Source organism: Archocentrus centrarchus, chromosome 12, assembly GCF_007364275.1.
Source record: "Archocentrus centrarchus isolate MPI-CPG fArcCen1 chromosome 12, fArcCen1, whole genome shotgun sequence".
Lineage (NCBI taxonomy): Eukaryota > Metazoa > Chordata > Actinopteri > Cichliformes > Cichlidae > Archocentrus > Archocentrus centrarchus.
The window spans coordinates 22,198,068-22,217,760 of record NC_044357.1 but is presented as its reverse complement, the minus strand read 5'-3'; the positions used below and the strand labels follow the sequence as shown (position 1 = coordinate 22,217,760).

General features: G+C 42.6%; 1 protein-coding gene across 1 annotated transcript; it reads left to right on the top strand.

The window, feature by feature from the left end:
* The first annotated feature begins 1,524 nt into the window (after positions 1-1,524).
* LOC115789292 (MAM domain-containing protein 2-like) lies at positions 1,525-19,545 on the top strand. Its single transcript, XM_030742638.1, has 15 exons — positions 1,525-1,772; positions 1,901-2,011; positions 9,509-9,798; positions 11,930-12,014; positions 12,243-12,380; positions 14,357-14,634; positions 15,027-15,120; positions 15,340-15,486; positions 15,931-16,050; positions 16,198-16,343; positions 17,272-17,368; positions 17,525-17,683; positions 17,769-18,022; positions 19,035-19,119; positions 19,200-19,545. Exons 1-15 carry the CDS (start codon positions 1,742-1,744, stop codon positions 19,244-19,246), a joined length of 2,082 nt encoding a protein of 693 aa, XP_030598498.1. The 5' UTR covers positions 1,525-1,741; the 3' UTR covers positions 19,247-19,545.
* Positions 19,546-19,693: the final 148 nt, after the last annotated feature.

Below are 19,693 nucleotides of genomic sequence, written 5' to 3'. Positions count from 1 at the left end.
GCATCAGAGAAAATTTCAGCAAGATTTTGGAGCCCTGCTGCAGAGCTTTTCTCCAGAGGGTGCAGAGGAAACCTTTTTTTTTTCTGGTCCTGATTTTGTGCATGTTGGTTGATATCATATTGAAAAGGGAAAGGAGCGTCCCCAAATTGAATATTGGTATATATGTGTGCTGCCCACATACCTCTGGCCCCTTTGTGCACATTATTGCAAGAGAAAATCTGCCCTGGAGTTAAATTAGAGCATCTAGAAAAGGAAAATGACAAAACTGTCACCGCTCATGCGGATTAAGTGAAAATTGTGACCCAAAAGCCAGAGTACGCTTGACTGATTTGGATCCTTATCAGGCCAGAGATGCTCAGCTTGGTTTACCAGTTAATAAGCAAACAATCATAGTTAAATAATACATTGAATAAACAGTGAAAGTCCCATAATTCATCCTTTTTTGATGTTTTTGCTTTATGAGTTCATCATCTATCCTGCCCCTCCAGCCAGTTTCAAGTAGCTGTAACTTTGTCGTAGCATGCTGTGTACTCTAGAGTTTTCACGCCGTGGTGAGATCGGCTCTTTTATTTCTTTCTGGGGGTTCGTTCACTATCTTCTGCCTCCATCTGACACACTGAGCCTTGATGTCGCGTCTCATCAGAGACCAAAATATTTAATTGTGCACATTTTTTGAATAAATGACACCCTTTTCTTTGAAAGGATTTCTCTTGTTGAATTTAAATAAATGCAATTATGAAGACTGATTCTAGGCCTTTATGACATACATTCAAAGGTTGCAGCAACAGCCCCCACAGCTCCCCAAAAAGCAAAGTCTTTCTACACCTCTGCAAGTTGCTGACCACTGAAGACCAAAGTACACACAGAGAGGAGAACACTTACAAATGCATCTAAGGTTCATTTCACGACATTAGATAATCTTTCATAGGGCAGTATTGCTTAACAGTTTATCATAGCACACTGATAGTGCGCACGGCCAAAAATGTAAGCTTGAAAGGAGTGCAGCGATTTAGTGAGCCAACAGTAAGTATACATGGTTTGGATCCATTACTCTGCAGTGCTTTCTGAGAGATAACAGTCACACTGTTCACACCATCATTATGGTGCTTGCAAGAAAACTGCAAACACTGGTCATTGTAACCATTTTTAAAAGTTACTGACTCAGTTGTTGTTCTCTGATAAGGACTGCCTCACTCATTAGGCTCATGTCTCAACTGGAAGATACAAGCCTAAGCGTTGATCCAGTCAATGTGGGGGTTGAACTGGGTAACTGAGGTGTCCTTAAACAAGACATCTAACCTCTAACAGCTGGATCTGCTTCGAGGGCAACGGATCAGAAGAGAAGAACTGTCAGTTTCCTCCTCATACATTCTTTATTTTCTTCATCACCTACTTTCTCTTCCTCACCTCTCACTTCTTTCGTCTTCTCCTCCCCCCACCCCACCCACCCCCCCCTCATTTCCTTCTTTCCCCTGCTCCCTCTTTTGCCTAACATCAGCCCATCAGTCACCTTCTTTCTCCTCCTCCTCCTCTCTTTTTTTCCTCCCCGCTTTCCCCACAGAAAGTGTGCTGCCGGTCTGCGAGCTGGAGAGACACTCAGACGACACACGAGAGAGAGAGAAGTCTTCAAAAGCAAACTTTGCAGCAGCATCTTGCATTTTTTCGGCTGTGAATGAAAGAGGACTACTACTTCAGCTTTTCCTTTATCCAACAAGGGCTTTTTTCCTCGTAGAAAGCAGCAATGCTTCCATTCTACCTCTTCACTTTTGTTGGTGAGTACATCTTAACGTTTTGGCCAGTGCTGGTGCATGAGGGTATGTTTTTATAAATGCCAGTTGCAATGATTCATACTAACCATTACCTCTCTCTAATGTCTTCCTCCTGCCCGTTTCTCTCTCAGTCGCCATCCAAGCCCACAACCAGCTGCTGCCAGGCTCTTGCAACTTTGAGTCCAACACCTGCGGATACACGTCAGATGCAGAGTTTATGAGCTGGACCCTGCATGAAGATGGTACTTAAAATGATGGCACCCTACACTTTCAGAGCTCTGATGTTTAAAACAGATTTAGCGCAGAAGCTTATAATGAATGCAGAGTGTAGACTTGAAGATGTTTCAATAACAGTTTTGGTGCTGGTTTTAATGGTTCTGGCTGCACCGTCAAAGCAGTCCGGTGAAAAGAAGCCCATCTGGTCTGCATTGATTGCAGCATCTCTGAACATCTGGAGCCAGTGAAATAACACATTTAGTCGGGTTGGTACCGCCGCAGCTGATATGAATGAATGCTGCACACGCCCCTTATCTGAGTATCTGGGTTGTATCACCGTCTATTTATGTGACGTGATCAAAGCCAACAGATGAATGAATGAAGGTTATCGTTTGTGCATGATTTGGTTGCTGCTGCAGAAACAATGCAACTTCTTAAAGAATGCAGTACAAGCACATGTGCAGTTGTACACTCTTGTGTGGTCCACGCACAAAATACTGAGACGTCTTGGACTGTATTTCCTTGGTGGACCAGCAGCTGGATCTCGTCATGTGAGTAGTGACACGAGGATGAGCCTGCTTTAAGCTTTCAAGGTCTAAGTGATGACTGGTGATGATGCTAACCCCATATGATCAGAATGTTTGGTTTTTTTTAGTTGTTTTCCAAAGTCTTGGCGATCAGGGATCAAAGTAAACACTCATTCTCACACATATCAAAGCCTTTTTGCCTTCATCCAAAATAAAGGATTGGGGATAGGTTATCGCCAAAGATTTCTACAAAACTGATCCATACATAAATTTAACAATACTTTATTTAATACATGTAAATGTGGAAGACTAGATCAGTGGTGATAATCCTAATTGGCATAAATGACTTTTGGTAAGGTATGGGGGTGGGGGGAGAGGGGGTTGTAAGTAGTTTTTGATGTGTGTGAGTCAAAATGATTTTCTTTGATTCTTAATTGCCAAGATTTGGAAGAACAATTTCTTTCTTTTTTTTTTTTTTTAAATAAAATCCCCTAAACTGCACATTCTGATTGCCTTGGGTTAGGCTTGGGGATGCCAGTGATCGTGGCTAAAGTAGGATTTATGCTTCTAATCGGTCAGTGTAAGTACACGTCACATCAGTGCAGCTCCCAACGACTGTGACTGACCTGTTCAGTAACTTAGTTTCCTTCAGTGCAGTTTTGGCAACTTCTTCTGCTGCCATTTTTCAAATGAACTGGACGAGAACTCCACCAGCCACCAGCAGAAGTATAAATGCTGGCAATGGCAACAACCACTTTATTGCCTCTATTCAGTGCATAAGCATAAATCGTGCATTATGCAGGATTCGTGGTGCCGTGTTTGTGTCAAAGGGGTAAAAGGATATGCCAATTCTTTCCGTAAGTATTTGGCTCTGCAGAGTGAAGGATGATTATGGGTGTGCAACCTGCACAGACATGCTTGTGTGCAGTCCTCCAACACCACCAGCATTTAGCTGCATGGGGATGTGCGCTGATTGGCTAAAAAAGTTGGCCTGAACTGGAAAGGGAATGAGAGCAGAGAAGCACAGACAGCACTTTTTTATTGTTTTTAAATATTCAGTTCCACTTCAGCTTTTTGTTTGTTGTTTTCCTCTGAAGGCTGAAGGACCAACAACAGCCAAACCAAGACTAGCCTGCAGTTCCGCATATTTTTGACACTTGCTCCACATAACAATAAAGAACTTCAACACGTAGATGAGTGCATGCAAAGCTGTGTCTAAGCTCTGCACAGGGCCAATGCACAACATGTCACTTTCATAAAACTGTAGATACATTGTTTAAAAAAAAATCAATCATTTAAACTTCATATTTAATTGAAAACTGGACAACACAACAGCAGCATCAGTGTTTAAAAGTGAGATATGTTATCATTTTGCAGGAACACATTTTTTAAAAGTTGCAGGTGTAGATTGTAGTTGGGACAGTGTAGCACTGTTGTTTTTGCTGAAATAAGCAAGATATAATCTAGATGGCAGCACACACTGATCAGGCATAACACTGTGATCACTGACCGGTGAAGTGGATAACACTGATTATCTCTTTTCATGGCACCTGCTGGTGGGTGGGATATATCAGGGAGCAAGTGAACACTGTGTGCTCAAAGTTGATGTTAGAAGGAGGAAAAATGGGCAGGTGTAAGGATTATAGCGGGTTTGATGAGGCCCAAATTGTGATGGCTGGACGACGGGGTCAGAGCGTCTCCAAAACTGCAGGTCTTGTGGGGTGTTCCCGGTCTGCGGGGGTCAGTATCTATCGAAAGTGGTCCAAGGAAGGAACAGCAGTGAACCCACAAAAGGGTCATGGGGGGCCAAGGCTCACTGATGCATGTGGGGAGCGAAGGCTGGCCCGTGTGGTCCGATCCAACAGATGAGCTACTGCAGCTCAAATTGCTGAAAAATTCATGCAGGTTCTGGCAGAAAGTGTCAGAAAACACAATACATCACAGTTTGTTGTGTATGGGGCTGCATAGCCACGGATCAGTCAGGGTACCCATGCTGACCACTGTCACCTGCCTAAAGAATCAACAATGAGCACATGAGCCTCAGGAATGGACCGCAGAGCAATGGAAGGAGGTGGGTTAGTCTGATGAATCATGTTTTATTTTACATCACGTGGATGGACGGTTCTGTATGTGTTGCATACCTAAGGAAAATCTGACACCAGGATGCTCTATGGCAGGGGTCTCAAACTCCAGGCCTCGAGGGCCGGTGTCCTGCAGGTTTTAGATGTGTCTTCTATATTAGACACACCTGAGTTAAATATAGAAGTCATTAGCAGGACTCTGGAGAACTTGACTGCATACTGAGGAGGTCATTCAGCCATTTGATTCAGGTCTGTTGGATCAGGGACACATCTAAAACCTGCAGGACAGCGGCCCTCGAGGCCTGGAGTTTGAGACCCCTGCTCTATGGAAAAGAAGGCAAGCCAGCAGAGGCAGTGTGATGCTTTGGGCAATGTTCTGCTGGGAAACCTTGGATCCTGCCATCCATGTGGATGTTACTTTGACACGTACCACCTACCTAAGCATTGCAATAGACCACATGGACCCTTTCATGGAAACGGTATTCCCTGATGGCCGTGGCCTCTTTCAGCAGGATAATGCGCCCTGCCACAAAACAAAATGGAACAGTTTAAGGAGCACAACAATGAGTTTGAGGTTTTGACTTGGCCTCCAAATTCCCAACATCTCAATCCAATTGAGCATCAGTGAGATGTGGCGGACGATCCACGGAGGCCCCACCTCGCACCTTACAGGATCTGCTGCTAACATTTTGGTGCAGATACCACAGCACACCTTCAGGGGTCCAGTGGAGTCCATGTCTCAGCGGGTCAGAGCTGTTTTGGCAGCAAAAGGGGGAGCAATACAATATTAGGCAAGTGGTCGTGTACGTTGCTGCAAAACCTGTAGATATTATTAAGCATTAATGGTGCCCTCACAGATGTGCAAATAGCCCATGCTAATGTGCACTGATGCTGCCCTGTACCATCATGGATGATTAAAGAAGTGTGTGCCAGTAACAATCCAGACTCACCACCTTCTTATCAGCACAGAGGATCCAGCATTTCCAAAGGATTTGTGAGACCACAGGACAGTTTCCCGCTTTACTTCAGTCCGTCTTATATCATATTCGGCCCAAAGAAGGCAGCAATGTTTGTTTTTTGTATGGTTCACTGATAATAAGTTTTAGTTCAATCTTTTAACCTCTTACCATCTTAAATGCTTGAATTGAAGGCAACTGGACTTCTTTTAGCTTTTTGTAGATGTTTGAGCTCTCATCCGAAAGCCTTCTTCAGTCCCATGTACTTAACCTCGAGTGGGGTGGTTCTGAGTCCCTGACCCACCCTGTCATTATGTGAGTTGTTAGGGTCACATGAGCTAAGGTGTGAATACCTGGGACTCTTCATCAGTTGTTAGAAGTAAAGAGGCCTTTCAGATGTGAGTATGACCATGGCCAGGATGATTGAGAACAAACAATGTCTTACCATCCATCAGATTGCCAGTGCCCCATCTAGGGCTATGGGTAAGGTTTGGGTTAGGTTAATGTCCGGCACTTTTTAGAGAATTTTCACCTACTTAGACCACCAAAATCAAAAAGCTTTCGACATAATTTGTTTTTGTTTTTTTTAATGTAGCATCATTTGAGAGGGAAGATCATCTAGTTTCTGAAATAGTTAAGCAGAATTTCTATCACTGCAGTATCTTGCTGCTCCAGACCCTGCTAGAAAAACCTCTAATTACAACTTTTTTCCCACTATGATCCATATTCATAGCCTACTTTGTCTAAAAATTGCTCTGCTTCTGTCTGGGATACTCTGTGTTTTCCTGTTTTCATCTTTGTTGCTAATGCCACCGGCTTGCCAGAAAGGTTGGTGCAGTTGGCGCGTTAATGGTGTGCTTAGTTCCTGCTCATTTCGTCTCCTTCCCTCCGGTACTCCTTTCCCTTTCATTGCTCTGTGCAGCCAACACAGAAGCACTGAAGTCATGTCAAATGTATGTACGAAGCACTTTTATGTGATTTCTTTCCCCCCCCCCTGCTTTAAACCAAAAAAGGGCATCGGGACAATCTAATGAAGACATTGCATCACTCTGAGTGCGCCAAGGTTTTAAATTCTGTTGATTCAGTTTTTAAATACAAACATTTGCAGTTTACCGGAAAAAAAGAAGAAACATTGAACTGTCCAAACTGAAATGATCTCAGACCTCTGTGCGTGTGTGTGTGTGTGTGTGTGTGTGTGTGTGTGTGTGTGTGTGTGTGTGTGTGTGTGTGTGTGTGTGTTTAGAAACCCTGGGGCAGCAGGGCATTCCACAGGGACAAATAATAAATGACAGACCACTAAGAAGAGCTCAGAGGGCCCTGGAGCAGAAAAGAGTTACTGAGGTGGATTTTATGATGCTCCGACTCAGAGTGTCTTGACTTTGCTCATGAATCCTGATGCAAAATGTCACAACCCATAAATCTGAGCTTTCTATAACTTCTTCTGGATAAAGAGTCCAGTAAACCATCTGATTTTTAACACGCTCCAGCTCAGAAAATACAGTGTTGTCTGTCCCGTTGCTGGAGCTGGGTCCAACACATCTTACAATTCCAAATATTTAAAAGCAAACCGTTGCTTGGATTTTGATCTTGTTTTTCCAAAACAACAAAGGTGATATGGATGTGAATCCCCTGATATTCAATGGTGGGGTTTTCAACTTCACACATGGCCTCTCTTGCTTGTTAGCACATGTTTTAGCATTTAGCTCAATGATTCAGTGTGCCTGCAGTGTGTGGATCAGCTAATCTAACTTTACAATCAGGCAGCATCACCTACCTCACAAGCTAGAGACTAGCTTGCTTGTTAAAAAGCTACAAATGGTATAAAAAGTACAGTTAGTAACACAATTTTTACTAGTAACCAGAATTTGTGACTTTATGTCAGATTTACTAATGTATATACAATCAAGTGAAAAATAAAGACGATACACAGTCCTGGGAAAAATCAAGCACACCCCATGATTCAATAGCTTATAGAACCACTTTTAGTAGCAATAACTTGAATTATTTATTAATAATTGTCCTGTTGCGTGACCCAGTTTAGGCCTGTGAGACAGATGGCCTCACATTTGACTGCAACATGTTCAGGTCCTGTGGCTGCAAAACAAGCCCAAATCAGCACCTCCACCACCGTGCCTGACTATTGTTGTGAGGTGTTGGTGCCGATATGCTGTGCTGGGTTTTCACCAAAGGTGGCACTGTGCAGTATGGACAAAAAGCTCCAATTTTGTCTTATTAGTCCAAAAGATAATGTTTTAAAACTATTGCAGTTTGTTCAGATGCAGCTTTTCAAACCTGCCAAGTTCTTTTTAAGCCATACTGAGTCAGTCGTTTTCTGATTGTACTGTCATGACCTTCGACATTTAAGTTGCTAACCGAGTTGTGTAAACATTGCATAGTTTAACCTTGCACTGAATTAGCTGAATTTGCTGAAATTTGCTAATCAAATGCACTTAACAAAGTGCATTTGATTAGCAGCACCCGGCTGCTACTACTGAAAACTTTTCTACATGTGTCTTAGCGTTGCACACAGTTTTTCTAGTATCAGATCTGAACTGAAATATCTGTCAAAGTGCAGAAATTTATGGGACTCAGACAGATCTGAAAAGTATTAGAGGTCTGAATACCAACTTTAATAAAAAGCCTCTCACAGCCTGCAGAACAAAAACAAGAGCAGTGCAATTGTGGCGTCCCACTAATTTGCCCAGCTCAGTAAATCTGGGCCTTTGTGTCAAGCACTTGTGGTGTTGATTGTTTATGCAATCTTGAAGAGAAATATAAAAGAACGGGTGGTAATAATTTTCCATATTTCATGTTCTTTTAATCCAAAACTTTTTCTTCCTGAATGTCTTGGAAAATTCAGGAAAATAGAAATGCATTCACCATGAGAAACACTGCAGAGAGTGGCAACATTTGGGCTGAATTCCCATTATGAGCTATAATAATGATTAGTTTAACCTTCAAGCTCCTTTTCTGTTGGTGCATCCGGGTATCCTATTATCGTGATGTTTTTGTCATTGCACATCATTTTATTTCTGGCCCATTTTCTTTGAAATCTCATTAAGGTTCTATCTTCCCAATTACTTTTATAGCTGACAAATGCTTCTAGCTGGTATTGAGTGTGTAGTAAAAAAACTATCTCCATGGCACTATTATACAGAAACCAACAATAACAAATTCACCCACAAACAGCAGCAAGTTTTCAGAGACTTATTCCACTATTGGTTTGTCAGATTTGCTTTAAACCCAGAAAACACCCAGCTTTTAACTTTTTTCCATCCATCCCATAATCCATTTTTTTTTACCGCTTCTCCTCTTCAGGGTCACGGGTCTAACAATGTTAGAGTCGCAGATGCTGATTTAAAAGGCTGCCAAAATTTCCAATAATGTGCCCATCTTATGTAAAAGTAATCATTCTGGGCCAAAAGTTCAGATTTCCATCTGCTCGGATTCAGACAGTTTTTTCAACTCTTGGCTCTGTATGATGTCAGAAAGAGGTGGTATTCCTTATACGGTCATCTCAGGCACAGGAGCCCCACCCACCAGATGTTCAAACTCTCTGTTTGTGTGGGGTAACTAATCAGAAGGAAGGCAGCTTAAAGGGGTGGGTGGCTTTCAAGGGGGAGGAGCTAAAACAGCCAGTTTCAGACTGGAAGATCTGAAGACCCAGTAACAGACAAATATGATTAATGTAATAATTTATAGTATCACTATGAATCATGCAAAGCCACTTTAGAAGAATAAAACATATGAAGCTGGAAATGAGCAGAAAAGGTACACTTAAATAACCTGAGAAACTTATATGTGGTGCACACATTAAAGGTTTGTATAACAACAGGGGTTGTGAAGATCCGTAGTGCATAGTGCTGGTGCTCTGCAGCCCTGTGGGTGTCATATACACTGTCTTGTTCATGCCTTGTTCATAATGAATGAAATGCTGTATTTCTAATTCGTCTGTTCAGGCCGTTTTGTCACGCTGGAAGCGGCCAGAAATGAGGACCAGGAGGACTTCACAGGTGGTGGTGCCGACCCACAGACAGAGATCACAGGGGTGCTGCTGAGTCCCCTTTTGGAGCATGATGACTGGAGCTGCCTGAGGCTTGTCTACCAGATCACGGAGTCAGGAAGCCTGGAGGTCCTGCAGCGCACCGAGGGGAACAGCTTTGACAGGCCGCTGTGGAGCAGCCGGTCGCCCTCTGACAGCTGGGTGGTCTCAAGCATTGACCTGCAGAACAATGCCAAGCCTTATAGGGTAAAATGGTTTTCAAATATTATCTAATCTTTGTTTGTTTAAGAGACCTTAAACAGCTTAGGCTGGAAATTGTTTATATAATTTTGCCCATAAAATATAAAAAGTCCAAAATGGAAAATGTTCATCCTCTAAAATAAACCCCCCAGTGTAGGTCTATTTGTGCAAGAAAAGAATTAGCAATATTATGAGAATAAAGATGTGATCTTACCAGAAATCCCACTGCCCTTAAGTTCAACCTTCTCACAGATTAAACTAATGAGGGAAAACAAGCAAACTGCATGTAAAAATAATAGTAAAAATGTATTCAAAGAGTGTCTGACAGCTGATTTTCTAACCTGCTGCACATATACAGAAAACCTCTCCATCTCTCATTGAAAAGACACATATAGGTTAAAATGACACATGCAGACCTAAATTGGGGCCAATATGAAACATGCTTGTAATTATCTAAACACTCTGGGAATAGTACAGCATGTGTTTACACTATACGCAGAGGTAGAGCTGACTCTGACAGGGTCTGCGACCTACATCAGGGTATGCCAGACCTGTGCTATGTGCAGGCCCCTCGGTGCATAAACACATTTCAGCTCAGACCTGGGTGAAGAAAATTAATGTGCCAGAGGTTTAGATTTCACCCTGACTACTAAAGTATTCTATTTACTCCCACTCAGCGTAATAAATTCACCCAATTACTGGAAACAAAAGTTTGCCTGACTTTAGAATGGAGGCAGGGTTAGTTTGCTATGGTGTTACATCATGCCAAGAATGGGTATTACTTGGCTCAGTGTTGTTTTTCTGGAGGCAGAAGTGACCATTGGATGAGAACGTGAAGGGTCATCAGCTAATGGCAGCACGCTGCATCTGTAGACAGTATGGGTGCTGTGCAGGGACACAAATACGTCCTAACAGTTAAACAAATAACGTGCTAGAACATCACAAAGAAAAAAAAAAAATTGTCATCTGTTTCATAATAAAATATTTTATAAATTAATCATCATCTCTGAATGATATGAACAAACCCCCTCTATAGAATATTTCAAAATAAGAACAGGAATACAACTGGAAATTTTTGCATCTGTAAATGGGACTACAGAAAAAACAAAGATTTTAATGTTGAACATATTTTTACTGAAAAACTCAATGATGCATTTTTTAAACTAATCAATATCACCACAAAACATCCTCAGCTGATTACTTGCATGAGTAAGTTTTTGTATTATATGTTTTTTGATATTTAAATATACTGTACTAATTTACATGTGGACATATAACCATTTTAAGACGTATTTTCAGATGTTTCCACTAGACTGAAAAAAAAAAGAAGTTTTGTGTTCATGCAAAACGGTTTTGTAGAATGTCAGGATGTGATGAGAGGACCCAAATGCAGGTTACAGAGAGACACAAAAGAACAGAATACAAAATCTGCAAGTGAACAAATGAAGCACTATGATTGGATAACAGGGAACAGGTGGGAGCTGTGCACAGGTGAAAAATATCAACAGCAGGTGAAAACAATGAGGACAGGGCAGACAATCGCAAAAGAAGGAAGACAAAGACAGGATGTAAACACAAAAACAAGGCACATAATTGAAACAGGAAATAACTGTAAGACATAACTAAGACTCAGAGATGAAGGTTAACACTGAACATGATGACAGAGACGGGGAAACACAGGAGGCAGGAGAAGAAAATAAGACAAAGAATGACTAAGTCATAGTTCACTGCAGGAACCTTGATGATTTACTGACTCGACGTGGAAACACGATGCTTGAGATGAATGCTTTCTGAGCATGCTCCAATAAACCCACAAAGTATTATTAAACTGTTCTCACTTTAGAGATATTTTTTGACTTAATGGCACATCTGCTGCATATACAGTCTCAGTGTTTTCCCCCCAAACCACCTTAGCACACACGTGTAAAAGGCACAATCTCATATCTTATAAATGGGCATCTTCTCCATCATCCTGTGTCATTCTGTCCTCTGCACGCCACTTTACAGCAAACCAGACTTTTGAACACAAAACTAGATGTCAGCATGCATCATGGATGAACTCTTTGTAACCTCTTATGATGCGTTTCCCGTGCCGGACTTTACTTCTGGGGATTACTGAGCACGTGTCGTTGATTAGGTCGTCATCGAAGGTAAACCTGGGCCGAGCAATGGGAGCAGCGTGGCCATCTTTGAGATCCACATCAGCCCCGGATACTGCTTGGGTCGGTGACTTCACGCTCGCATCACTCACACAATCTTGATTAAAACCAAAAGAAAAACATCTTCCACATGTGCACATCTGGATAAAGACCACCTGCACCCTGATCCTCAAACTCATGCAGTGCAGACACATACAGTATGAACACACATTACAAAGTTCCAACAGCATGAAAACACTTTCACATGTGTTCCCTTAACAGCAGGTCTGTTGTTCATTTGTCCGCCTCTAGAGTGTGATTTTGAGGAGTCTCACCTGTGTGGATACAGTAACCAGTGGAATGCCAACGTAAACTGGTATGTGGGAGGAGGCGGGGTCCAAATATACAACAATGATATGCCAGATGATCACACATACAGTAACAGGACAGGTGAGTAAGAGTGCATTATACATATAATCCAAACTCATTTTAGTTCATATACCACATAGTTTAATCTCACGTGGGTGAAAGTACAAGTATATTTATACAAGTGCAAATGATTAAGGATACCTTAAAAAGTGAAATTTCATCAATATGTCTCAGATATAAATAATGGATGAAGTTTCTGGGTCACAATATTGTAGCCAAGTGAAACCTGCATTCTTTTTAATGGCCAGCAGGGGGTGAGTCTTGTAGTTGCAAAAACACTTCTGCTTGTACAGAGTGCAAATATGAGATTATAAAAGTAAAAATCCCATTAATATTCTCTGCAGAGATTTTGATTATGAGCCATTTAACCATCCAAAGCAGACTTACTATGAGCTGCAATCTTGTTAAATGGTGGTATGTTCTCCTGAAGAAAGCACAATTTTGTGTCAACCCTGTTTTAATAAAAAACACATTTTATTTGCAAATTCATACAGTAAAATCTCTGATTAATTAAGGTCACTGTTAACATGGAAATGTTTAAACCTGAGTCAGATGAGAGCATGAAACTTCAGAAAGTGCAAGAGTGGTGACTGCAGGAGCAAAACACTGCACCATATCAATAACAAGGCTGTAATTTACTACATGCACAACACAAGCTACAAAATATATTCAAAACTATTATTGTACAACACTAGTTGTTTATCGCTGAGGAATCTGGAATTTCAAGTGGGTTTCAGTAAATTCAATTAAATTCAATGTTATTTATATTAGCACCAAATCACGACAGTCGCCTCAAGGTGCTTTATATTGTTAAAGTACAGACCCTACAATAATACAGAGAAAACAGTCAAAACGACCCCCTATGAGCAGCACTTGGTGGTGACAGTGGGAAGGAAAAACTCCCTTTTAACAGGAAGAAACCTCCAGCAGAACCAGGCTCAGGGAGGGGGGGTCATCTGCTGGGACTGGTTGGGGGTGAGGGGAGAGAGTAGTTGCCAAAAAACTTTGACATGTAGTTTCAGAATACCACAAAACGACAGCATTAACAAGACTTTACAACCCAATTGGTGACGTCACGTTGACTGAGCCCAGCGTTTGTAACTGTCTATGATTACAATCTGAAAATTGTAACTAAAAACTATTATTTTCATCTTTTTGACAACTTAATAAATCTAGAAGCTCCTCTGTAGCTTAGCTGGGGTACAAGCCACATACTGACAGCTTGGTGCTTCCTAAAGCAACATAGTTACCATCTCTAACTCACCTCCTTCCAGTCTGTTTCCACTGTAGTCATCAAACGGGGGGGGGGGGCTAAAATAAATAAATCTATGTTTTTAACTGCATATCTGGTTCAGGGTCATATTGGGGCTGGAGCCTATCCCTACTGTTACTGGGCCCAGTCCATCACAGGGTGCCAAAATAAGTCTTAAAGGGAGAAAAAATAAACAACTTTGAGATCTAGAATATTTTTGACTATCAATATCTTTCCAAACTTGCGTACTCCAATTTTCACACATTGCAAAGCAATTGAGTTGTTCCAGACTGGATCCTCTGGAGGGCCAGTTCTGGCCCCTGGGCTGTATGTTGATACCCTTGATCCTGGTATAGACCACTGGATTTTTCCACAAATTACAGACTGCTGCAGAAAGCTCGCTTTCTGCCACCAGATCGGCTCAGCTCACCTTTTACAAACATTATAAATGTCTGTAATGAGCTCTCCTGTGTGATTGGCTCTGATTTGTCATGAGTGGTGAACATCATTCAAAATGTACCCAGGATGGTTTTATTTTTCAGACATTATAAAAAGTTTTAAAGCTGTAATTAGGACCATCGTCAGATTAGAGAGCACTAATTTGAATGCTGTGGGAATAATGTTTTGATATAATCTAAAAGGCTTAAAGACTTTGATGAATGTGTCTAGACATCTAGAAATCACCAAATCAGTGCTTGCTTGGTCTAAGTAAGCCTAGAAAACTCTCCGACTGAATCCCTCTCAGGTCACTTCATGTACGTGGACTCCATCTACAGCAAGACTTTCAAGGAAGTGGCCAAACTCGTTTCTCCAATGACGACGGTGCCGATGTCCGGCTGCCTGAGTTTTCAGTACCGGCGCAGCGCAGAGAGAGGAAACCTGTTCTCTGTTTTCACCCGGGATCAGCTGGGTCAGTACCAGGAGCTGTGGAGGGCAGGGCTGGAGAATCAGAATGACTGGAGCGAGATTCCTGGGGAGTGGATACCTGTGCAGGTGGACCTGAAGGCACCGTACTCAGCACAGGTCAGTTCAAGGCCTGCTGAAGTCTTATACGATGACTTCTCCACAAACAAAGCAAGACTGTGTAACTTTTAAAGAAGGTAACACTTTTTCTTACCAAAGCAAAGTTAAATTACATAGTATTAAAACACACGCTTGCTTAATTTATTTCACTGCTGTGATCCCCATTTTTTAGATTGATAAATGTCTCTCCATACTGCTCTTTTGTGTTTTCTTTTACCCCCTAACCCCCAAACCAGAAGTCTCTTCCTGTCAAAAGGAAGGTCTTTCTCCCCACCTTTGCCAAGCGCTGTTTATAGAGTTGAATCCCAGGGGTTCCCTCTCTAATACTGTAGGGTCTTTACCTTACAGTATAAACCAGTGTCTGTCTCCATGTGTCTGCCCGTCCCCTTTAGGTGGTCTTTGAAGTGGCGTTTAACAGTCCAAGAGGCGGGCGTGTTGCACTTGACGACATTTCCTTTTCTCCACAATTCTGCACCACAGACACCGGTGAGTTGCAAACAAAGCCACTTATTGTTTAAATGTTAATGTCACCAGTAAAACAATACATTTTATAATTAAATGTTTTGGCTCCATTTGCTGCACAAGACGTGGGGTCTACAAATGTTGACGTCAAATCAAATACAAATTATTTTAAAGGACTGAAACAGGAGCCACAAAAGTGTTTGTCCTACAATAACCTGCAGATTCTGTGCATTTATTCTACAGAGCCGACCTTTGACCCCTCGATCGCCAACTGTGACTTCGAGTCTGGTTTCTGCCTCTACACCCAGCACCAGGTGATGAGTTCACCGTGGAGGAGAGTGTCCGTGAAGCCCAACATAATCAGGAATGGAGACCACACCACAGGTGCAGGTGAGAAAACTGCACCTGACTGAAAATTAGTCAAAAAGCAGCCAAAGGTCAAAGAAAAACCTTGAATGACCTTCAGAAAGCCTGGAGAACTACTGCTCCTTGGAAGCAAACGATAAAGAAATGAGTGGTAGCACAAGACTTTTGCACAGTCCTGTAGCTGTTAAACCAAGTGAACCACAGAGTTATAAAAATAAGTCTGGTATTGTTTTCAGTGGAAGTGAAGAAACATCAAAGCCGCCACATTTGAGCCAAAATTTTGATGGTGGCTGCACGTCTGTCAGCTCAGCAGGATCCGTGCATGCAAACAAAGCACAATTTGCCACTGAAAAACAGTCGAGCAGCAGATCATTACCAGGTGTGCGTGGGGATGGGAAGAATCATGAGAAGCAGATTCCGAGGAAGAGAGAGTTAGCAAGAAAATAAAATGCTGTCTTCTCGTTCCAGGATCTTTCCTGTTGGCTCACTCCCGGCTGGGCCCACGCTCCGGCTACGTTAGCCGCCTCATCGGTCCAACTCTGCCCGGGAACATGAAGTACTGTCTGAGATTTTACTTCTCCTTGAGGGGTGAGTTGCACCATGAAACTCAACAGATTCATATATGTCACGATTTTTTTTTTTTTCCTGCATGGTGGCGTTTGAGTGAATGTGCGAATCTTCTGCTGGAACTGACTTGAATGATTCACCAACCAGAAATAACTCTGGCAAGTGCAGGTTTCAACCAGACGGACCAGGCCCTGGCTGTTTATCTGCTGCAGCAGCCAAGTGGCACCCAGGAGAAGATCTGGACTCAGGCAGAGAGGTTGAGGGGAGTCTGGATCGCAGCGGACGTCACCTTCCAGACGTCACAGCCTGCCAAGGTCAGACATGAGAAAGTGGAAAAAAGCACGCAGGTGTAAAAGAACAAGGAGGTGAATAAAAAAAAGAGAGGGAAGAGGTAAAGACAGAAAGGACGACGAAAGAAGGGAGGATGAAAAAGAAGGAAAGAGATAAGGAGTAAAAGTGGAAATGTTTGAAAGGAAGAAGGGAAGAAGAAACGGTGGAGAAGGTAGGAAGGAGGGTAACAGATCAGGTCCTGGCCGTTTATCTGCTGCAGGAGTCGAGCAGCAGCCAGAGAAGATCTGGACTCGGGAGGAAGTCGAGGGGAATCTGGAGAAAATGAAAGGATGGAGGGTTACAATTTGGAAAGGAGTGAGCAAGACAGGAAGGAGAGGAAGAGGAAAGAGCCAATGGAAAAAAATGGGCTCCAATAAAGGGAAAAGAAAGACGTGAAGGAAGGAATAGTTGGAATACCTACACAAGCATCAGTACATGAAAGAAGGGAGGAAAATATGCAAGGAATGATGGATGGAAGTGATGTTCAGGAGGGGGCAGGAATCAAGAAAATTATGGTGGAAAAATATGGAAAAAAAAACAAAAGAACAACAGATTGAAAAATGTAAGAACAAACAACCCAGGAAGAGGATTAAACTAGAGAAAAAATAAACTGAAGAAAGAAATGAAAGATAAACAGGATAAACAGGGTTTCTTTTTATTTACTGCTGCTGTAGGACAGCATCATCATCATCATCATCATCATGTGGCCTGCATGATGAAGTCATTCAGATACCGAAGTGCTCAAAGGATAAAAGCCACACTGGCTCAGTATTTCACTCATGACTCATTTTTTTCCTCTCAGAGGCCACAGACACGAGCAGCAGCTCAAACAAAGTGTTTTTAGTTCTGTTTACGATGATCTGATGGGTTTCTTACTGGGACAGTTCCACTGGTTTGTCCTCTGTTGTTCAGGTGGTCTTCCTGAGCACCTGCAGGAGCTTCTGGGACTGTGGCTCTGTGGCTCTGGATGACATCAGCGTGAGCCTCGGGGACTGCGAGCTGACGGCAGGTAACTAAAACAATCATCATAAAAACACAGATGTTTTTATTTTATGACCTTGTTCTTAAAAAAAAAGTGAACCCAATGTGTCACTGCAAAGAAAAATACTATAAGCAAGAGTATCATACAGTTAAAATGTCAGCTGTGTGAATTTTCCTCTTCCAGGCCTGCTGTTGTCTCTTTTCCCCGGACGCTGTGACTTTGAAGCAGGGATGTGTGGTTACACTCAGGACAAGAAAAGAGACGCTGCTGACTGGGAGAGGAGGAGAGGACCCACCCCGACCTCGTACACCGGACCCAGAGGGGACCACACAGCAGGAATTGGTGAGTCACCTCTCCTCCTGTTAGAGTCATTAGGTCAGTCAATATATGAACCTAACCCCCCCTCGACCTACACTGTGCTCCACAGGATACTACCTGCACATGGAGGCATCGCCGATGCTGCCTGGTCAGAATGCCCGGCTGCTGTCCCGCACCGTGAGGGGAACCAGGGGACCCCTCTGTGTTAGCTTCTTCTACCACATGTATGGCTCGGGCACAGGCCGGCTCAACGTTCATATCAACAAGTACGGAAAGGATGAGCTGCTGTGGCAGAGAAGCGGCGAGCAGAGCATCGCGTGGCTGAAGGCCCAAGTCGAGTACCAGTGTGATACCCAGCATCAGGCAAGCATGGAAAAAAAAAACTCTCCTTAACACAGAAACGTTTAGACTAAGATGATGGTGGATGCCGATACTGGGTGCTCTCCATTTGGCTAACATCCTCATGTCCCTCAATTCATGACTCATTCGTGGAAGAGCAGCGCAGGGGCACTGAACTGAGTTTCACTAAGGGGTCACGCTGAGAAATGAGGATCACTTTAAGGCCAAGATCGTTTATTGACACCTTTTAATGCAATATTATTGTTGCATAACCCATAAAGTCTTCTAACACACAATGTGGTCCACATAGAGGCCTCAACATGTTGCCTCTTAACCACTTAAAACAACATGTTTCACAAGCCATTAAGGACCTTAGCAAACTCCGTCCTGTTTAAAAACCAGGAAAGAAATCGGCACAGAATGGCCTCCCTGACTCTGCTGTGATGAAACTCTCCATCACTTTGAGATTTGGCACAGAGAAAGATATATATATTTTTTATATAACTTCATGCCTCTTTTCAGTTCAATGACTTTCTGAAGACCCTGTCATTTTGAAGCCACACACAAGCAGAGGTATAGAGTCATTGCCCAGGAAACAAAGTAGCCTGTATGGGACTGTGTCGTGGAAACACTGGCCTCTGTTTCATCTCGGTAAGACAAACCGAGTCTGACAACCTCTCCTGAAATATTCCGCCTTCAGCATCAGCGTTCTCCTGCCAGCCTGACGGCTCAGTGGAATTGGGCCTGTTTGTACTCTGTGCAGACTGCATGTCCAAGCGGGAGGGCCAGAATAGATTGAGAACCTAAATCAAGAAAAAGAAGAGGGTCATTAACTTGACTCAATATATGCATAACAGAAGGTTCTTGATTTTTTTTTAAACACCTAAAATAATCTTCAGTGTTCGTCAAACTCATGAAGTCTCTCAGTTATTCAGTATGTGGACAGTGAGGCTCTTTGAGGGGGAAAACGGTGCCCACTGCTGACCTAAACTTACTTTATCTAAACACTAAAAGTTTATTTGTGTCTCTGTCCCAGATTGTGTTTGAAGCCATCAGAGGTTCTTCAGTAAGGAGTGATATTTCCATTGATGATGTTATCTTGGAAGGTGGACCTTGCCCAGGTAAATAACATGAAGTGTCCTACAAAGAAAGATAAGGTGCAAAAAACAGATTCACCTCCTGATTTCTTTTTTTCCTGCAGAAATAGAGATCAGAGCCACCGTGGGAACCTCCAATGAGATCGAGTAGAAGGGTGGAAGGAGGAAAAACGGCGTACGATGCTTATCTCCCTCTTCCTGTTTTTTTGCACATTACAGACAACTCAAACTGCCGCCGAGTCCTGACTCCTGCATGTCGATCTGAACATGTGGGCAAAGGAAACTTCTCATGTAGTTTCTCTTTTCCGTGGAGTGACACATACCGGTCATGTCACAGTCAACATTTCTCTCTGCACTGTAGCAGCAGTGAGCATGTTAAAGTGTTTTTCTTCACATATCTATGCATTAGATTAATGCTCATTGCTCAAATAAAGCGAGGAGGTTCTTTAACATGATTTTTTTTTTTTCTGGTTCTCTCAATGCCTGGAATCAGATACAGGAAATATCATATTTTACTGTCACCTAGTGGGAATGCAGAATAGCATATGGGGTCATTTTTAAGGAGCAGTCTGAGTTTGTTTTCTGTCTGCCTGTGACC

Excerpts from the sequence above, each read along its gene's own strand:
- LOC115789292 (XM_030742638.1), top strand. The coding sequence starts at position 1,742 with ATGCTTCCATTCTACCTCTTCACTTTTGTTG. Across the intron at positions 18,023-19,034 it reads AGTGTGATACCCAGCATCAG|ATTGTGTTTGAAGCCATCAG; the intron begins GCAAGCATGGAA and ends TCTCTGTCCCAG. Across the intron at positions 19,120-19,199 it reads GGAAGGTGGACCTTGCCCAG|AAATAGAGATCAGAGCCACC; the intron begins GTAAATAACATG and ends TTTTTCCTGCAG.